The sequence below is a fragment of the Littorina saxatilis genome, linkage group LG16 (assembly GCF_037325665.1).
Source record: "Littorina saxatilis isolate snail1 linkage group LG16, US_GU_Lsax_2.0, whole genome shotgun sequence".
NCBI classification, from domain to species: domain Eukaryota; kingdom Metazoa; phylum Mollusca; class Gastropoda; order Littorinimorpha; family Littorinidae; genus Littorina; species Littorina saxatilis.
Genome location: NC_090260.1, coordinates 44,152,279 through 44,157,957, shown reverse-complemented (window position 1 = coordinate 44,157,957; position 5,679 = coordinate 44,152,279). Strand labels below are relative to the sequence as shown.

Here is a 5,679-nt window from a genome sequence, read left to right as displayed (position 1 = left end):
TTCCATTTTGTGAAAAAAAACAAAGTCGCAACACATCACAAAGACTTCGGAACAAACGCACGTTAGGAACTGCACCGTTAACAGTGTCGTATGTTCAAACTGTTAGCACTTTTATTCAACCGTGCATCAAAATTGCATTACCAGTTCTAGAACCTGTCAAAGCGATGTGACACCCCCCCCCCCCACCCCGTTCTGTGATTCTCAGTCCACCTCCTCCTCCTCCTCTCCTTTCTTGCTTGTTGTCGTCGTTGCTTTCGGCGTGGTTGTTGTCGTCGTCGTCGTCGTCGTCGGCATCCATTTAGGCGCCAGCTGCAGCGAGAGCTCTCCCACAGTCGGCACGCACGAGCACTTACACACACTCAGGTCGCATGTGGCGGTAGTGACGTCACACTTTCGCTCGCACAGCGCCGCCATGCGGTTGGACTTTCTGACCGGTCCGCACTTCACGGCTTGGTTGACAGGGCATAGTGGGCGGCGGGTGACGGGGGCGGCGGTGGTTGTCGTCGTCGTCGTCGTCGTCGTCGCCGTTCTAACTCTTTGTGGTGGTGGTGGTGGTGGTGTGGTGGCTGGGAAGTTGCTTTCCAGCCACGCCAGGAATTGGAAGTATTCTGCTTCTGGCATTGCGGTTCCTGTGTTGGGCTGTGACGTCACGGGATTCTGTGCTCGTGGTTTGGTGACGCCGTTCGGGTTTGCGCTCTGTTGTGGAGCGCTTGAGGGGGGAGTCCGTTGAGGGGGTGGTATGAATTGATGGTTGCTTTGTTGTTGATTCCACTGATGTTGTTGGTGTTGGTGTTGTTGGTGTTGTTGTAGTTGTAGTTGCTGCTGCTGCTGTTGTTGCTGCTGTTGTTGCTGCTGTTGTTGTTGCTGCTGCTGCTGTTGATGCGGCTGGTCTTGGTGAAGTAGCTGATACCGTTGGTGTATTTCTTGTTGAAGCTGTTCTTGTTGTGCTTTCAACTGGTGCAGTTTTTGCAGTTCTTGATGCAGTTGTTTTTGCTGCTGCAACTCTAGTTGCAGTTGCTCTTGCTGCTGTCTCAGGTGCTGAAGCTGCAAGTCCACTTGTGGACTAGGACCCCGCTGCTGCAACGTGGGACTTGATGTGCCTCCCGGGTTTGAAAGTCCGCTGCTAGCCGAGACATCATTCGTCAATGGAGGTTGCTTTGTGGTTGAGTTCGTGAAGCTGTCGACTGTTGGTCCTGTCTGAGGCTGAGCAGTGAATTGAGGAGTGTGTTGAGGATGAGTTTGAGGACTGAGGTTTGCATGAGAACGAGACCAAAGTTGAGGATTTGGCTGAGGTCCAGAGGTAGGCGTTGGTTGCGGTTGAGGCAGAAATGTAGAAGTTGGCCAAACTGGAGATGGTTCAAAAGTGGGTTTAGGTTGAGGAAAAGATTGTGGCTCTGGCGATGGCCTTACAGGTTGAGAAGTAGGCTGCAGTTGAGGTTGAAATGTAGGATTAGGCTGAGTGGTCGGCTGAGGTTGAGGAGAAGTCGGGATATTTGATTGAGGTGGAGGGGAAGGTTGTCGCTGTGGTGGCGGCGTTATCGGCTGAAGTGTAGGACGAGGTTGAAATTGTGCAGTAATGTATGGTTGAGGTTGAAGAGGTGGTAGAGTTGGTGGCGGTGTCTGGCTTTTCATAGTTGTCAGTTGATCTTGACCGTTGACCTCCATGTTGTTGGAATTGCCGAGTCCGAATGGCAGTCCAGAACCAAACACGTCCAGGTTGAGAACTGGCATCTGGGGAGAGGGCGTGGCTATCGTCTCCTGTCGCCAGAGAGTGGGCGGGGCTTCGGTCACGTTGGGGGAAGCAGATGGCAGAAACACGGGTACAGGCGTAGTCATTGGTATGAGCCCTGCAGTCGGTACAGCTGTACCCGGCATTAATGCAGAGTCTGGTGCGCCATCACCGAAAGTGACCAGGCGTCGTGGAGGGGGAGAGGTAGCAACGAAAGTGGGAGGGGTAGTGACAAACGCCGAGTCACGTGGTCTGACTCCTTGGCTTGATGTAACAGGCGCGTTCATTGGCTGAGTGACCGGGGCGGTGACGAAGCGGGGCGGGGGCGTGGTGATGGCTGGGGAGGACTGCTTCTTGACCAGGCTGTAAAATAAATCGTGCGCGTTGAATGCGGGTGGCCCGGCTCTCCCTGGCAAGCCCGGGTAGATGTGAGTGGAGGTGAAAGGGCTGATGACGGAGAACAACAGGGGGGACGGGTTATACGACATTCTCAACAGCACGTCCGTCGGTGAGTCACTCCCGGGTAGAGGGAAGGGTAGCGGGGTGAGGGGGGTGATGGGTAGAGGGAAGGGTAGCGGGGTGAGGGGGGTGATGGGTAGAGGGAAGGGTAGCGGGGTGAGGGGGGTGATGGGTAGAGGGAAGGGTAGCGGGGTGAGGGGGGTGATGGGAGGGAAGGGTAGCGGGGTGAGGGGGGTGATGGGAGGGAAGGGTAGCGGGGTGAGGGGGGTGATGGGAGGGGAGGGGGTGGCCACCCAGCTCGGCTGAGCGGTAACGAACCTGGGTGGCAGGGTAGTGGGTAGGTGCAACATTACTGGCGGGTGTTGGTTTTCGGTGGGTGATGGGTTCGCAGGGAAGTTTGCATCTATTGGACTTGTTGATGGTAAAGTTGCAGTTACCGGTGAATTTAGGCCTTGATGATTCAAGCTCGGATAGTTCACAGGCGGGAGTTCCGAAGGGTGCGGTATGAGATTCTTAGGCGGGGGTGAAGAAGAAGAAGGAGGTGTTACCATGGTAACGTGAGTGTTTAGTGAAACACGAGGCCATGAGTCTTGTAGCTGATTGTTAGGAACTTGCGTAGGACTGGGATTGGAAAGAGGATTTTGGTGCAGACTTCCTCCTGCATGTGGGTTGGATGACGGAACTGGATTGTAAGTTGGACCAGAACTTGGACCAGAATTCGTACCATCTATTGCGGCGTTGAAGGCAGGAGAAGGCTGCTGGGTAGCGGTGGGCTTAGCGGTAGGCAGGTTAACAATGCCCTTCAGAAGTTGCATCAGCTGTAGTGTCGCTTGTCGCTGAGAGTCGGGACCCGACCCCCCTACTAGTGTTGGTGCTGGTGAGGTGCGGGGAATGTTGACTGTCGGGCCTGGTATCCCTGTCGTTGGAGGTGCCCCTGCTGTTGTTGTGCTCGGCGTGGTGGTAGTAGTGGTGGTTGTGGTGGTGGTTGTGCGACCGTATTTCATTACGACTGTATCGACTGCTTCAGATGCGGTCTTTGGGACGGTGCCTTCGTCAAACATCCAGTCGAACTGCAGGACGGGAATGAGACCAGAAGCGGGAGCGGCAGGAAGTGACGTCATGTCCATATTCCCGGTCAGGTAACCGGGAACCAGTTCCTCCACCAAAACGGTCGGGCCGTCGTCGTCTCGCTTAAGGCGCTTCTGGTTTCTATTGCCCCGGGTTATCACCTCGTAGCTGGCAGGGTCAGAGGTCAAGGTGTCGTACAGAGCGGCCTTGAACTCTTCGATCTTTGAACTTGCAGCGGCCGCTCTGCCTGCGGTGGCGAAGATCATGGGTTGCAGAACACTGCGCATGCTCGCCGGGCGGATGTTGTGAATGGCGGATTCTGGGAGTGACATGGTGAAAGTTATGGCCGGCTCCAGAAAGATTTTCATCGGGGTGGTGGGTGCTGGGGTTGTTGTTGTTGTTGTTGTTGGACTCGTTGTTGTCGTTGTTGGTGCCGTTGTTGTTGGTGGTTGCTGTGGTGGTGATGCCGCTGGCGATAATACGACTGACTCGACTCCACTACTTGCAGCTGGCTGTTTCGCGTTGCTGTTCGTCCGAGATGCCAGCCCGACCTTTTGCAGGGCAGCCAAAAGACCAGGTTTTCCTGCTAGCAGTGACGACAGAGCAGAAATGTTCCCACCCGACGATGACATCATCTCCGGTGGTACCACGATGACGTATGGCTGCGAGAGGTCAGAGGTTGAAAGGTCGGGAGCTTTAAGGTCAAGAACTTTCAACTCCGGGGTCTTCAGGTCAGGCGTTTTCATGTCCGGGATTTGAAGGCTGGGAACTTTCAGGTTTGTGATTTTTAGTTCAGGAGTTTTTAAGTCAGGAGCTTTGAGTTCAGGAATGTTTAGATCGGGTGTGTTAAGATTAAGATCGGGTACGCTGAGACTAGGTACTTTGAGGTCAGGAACTTTAAGGTCAGGGATTTTAAGGTCAGGGATTTTAAGGTCAGGGATTTTGAGATCGACCTTCAACGGGTCGGGAGGAGAGAGGTCAGGGATGTCGATGCCATCCGTCATAATGGCGGCCAGGGCCGTCTGCTGGGCGAGATTTCCCATCATCCTCTGCCGCGCCATTGTCGCCAGCGCCCTCTGATTAACCATCGCGGCCATGGCGAAAAACATTGCTCGCAAGGTGGCGTTGTTCGCAACGTTTCCGGGCATGCGCGCCAAAATGGCGGCGTGGTCTATTGGCGGAAGAGTGGTGCTAGTGTTGGTGTTTGTGGCTGGTTTCGGCGCTGCCGTCGCTGTTGTGCTTTGACTTTGACCTGAGTTTTTGTTTGGTGAAAGCTTGCTGGGAGGTTGTGTGCTGGGTTCTACAGGGACTGTGGCTACTTGTGGGGGCGGAGTGGTTGGTTTTACAGGAATGACAGTTGCTGGTGGTGGGGGTGGGGTGGTGGGTTGTACAGGGACTACAATTACTGGTGGTGGCGGAGTGGTGGGTTGTATAGGGACTACAACTATTTCTGGGGGAGGGGGTTGAGCTGCAGATTTGGGTGGAGACGAGGAAGGAACGGGCTGGGCTGGGGGCTGCACCGTTACAGGCGGAAACTGCACTCTCACTCCACTGCTCCCAGCACCAGCAACAGGAGAAGCAGAAGACTTCACAGACGCAGCTCCGTTCCCTTGTTGGACGTTCACAACAGGGACAGAAGTTGCTGCGGACATTGAAGAGCTTCCAGCCCCTCTCGGGTTAGCAGGTGATAGTTGACTGTGGAGCCTTACGACTCTAACGTTAGGGTTGTGAGCGTCACTCTGCAAGATCTCCATCCCGGAGGGCAAGACAATTCTGGTCTTGTTGGTCTGCACTTGGATGGCTCTGTTCTGCGGGATCCTCACGATAGTAGCTGTGCCCGCTGGCAGCTTACTGCGATTAGCCGGGTAGCTTCCGACACTCCCCGCCTGGCTTTGCGTACCCTGAACTGTTCTCGGGTAGTTGCCTACGCCTGTAGTTTGCCCGTTTGATCCCTGAAACCCACGAGCACTGTGCGTCTTGGCGCTTGGCATTGGTGGGATCACTGTCGGTCGCAAACTGCCCAGAACGTTGGAGCTCCTCGCGTTGGATTGCAGCGTTGACCGCAAGGCAGCTGGTACGCTGTTTATTTCTGGACCTCGCTGAACGTTGGTTGCAACTCTAGGAGGAATCGTTCTAGCCTGAGGCTGTGCTGGGAGGTAGTTGGGAGAGAGCGAAGACTGTCTGCCAGCAGTTCTAGCCTGAGGCTGTGCTGGGAGGTAGTTGGGAGAGAGCGAAGACTGTCTGGCAGCAGTTCTAGCCTGAGGCTGTGCTGGGAGGTAGTTGGGAGAGAGCGAAGACTGTCTGGCAGCAGTTCTAGAGTTGCCCGTTGCTGACAGAGAGCCCGCAGCGATGAACGACGCTGCTAAGACTGGGTCCAGAGTGGGTCCAGAATTGTCGTCATCATTATTGCTTGTCGCTAGCAT

At 55.0% G+C, this 5,679-nt stretch overlaps 1 protein-coding gene across 1 annotated transcript; it reads right to left on the bottom strand.

Moving 5' to 3' along the window:
- Positions 1 to 201: 201 nt before the first annotated feature.
- Positions 202 to 5,679, bottom strand: LOC138950022 (mucin-2-like). Its single transcript, XM_070321807.1, has one exon. It carries the CDS (start codon positions 5,677 to 5,679, stop codon positions 202 to 204), a length of 5,478 nt encoding a protein of 1,825 aa, XP_070177908.1.

What these genes read in the sequence shown, in the direction of transcription:
- LOC138950022 (XM_070321807.1), bottom strand. Translation starts at nt 5,679, where the DNA reads ATGCTAGCGACAAGCAATAATGATGACGACAATTCTGGACCCACTCTG.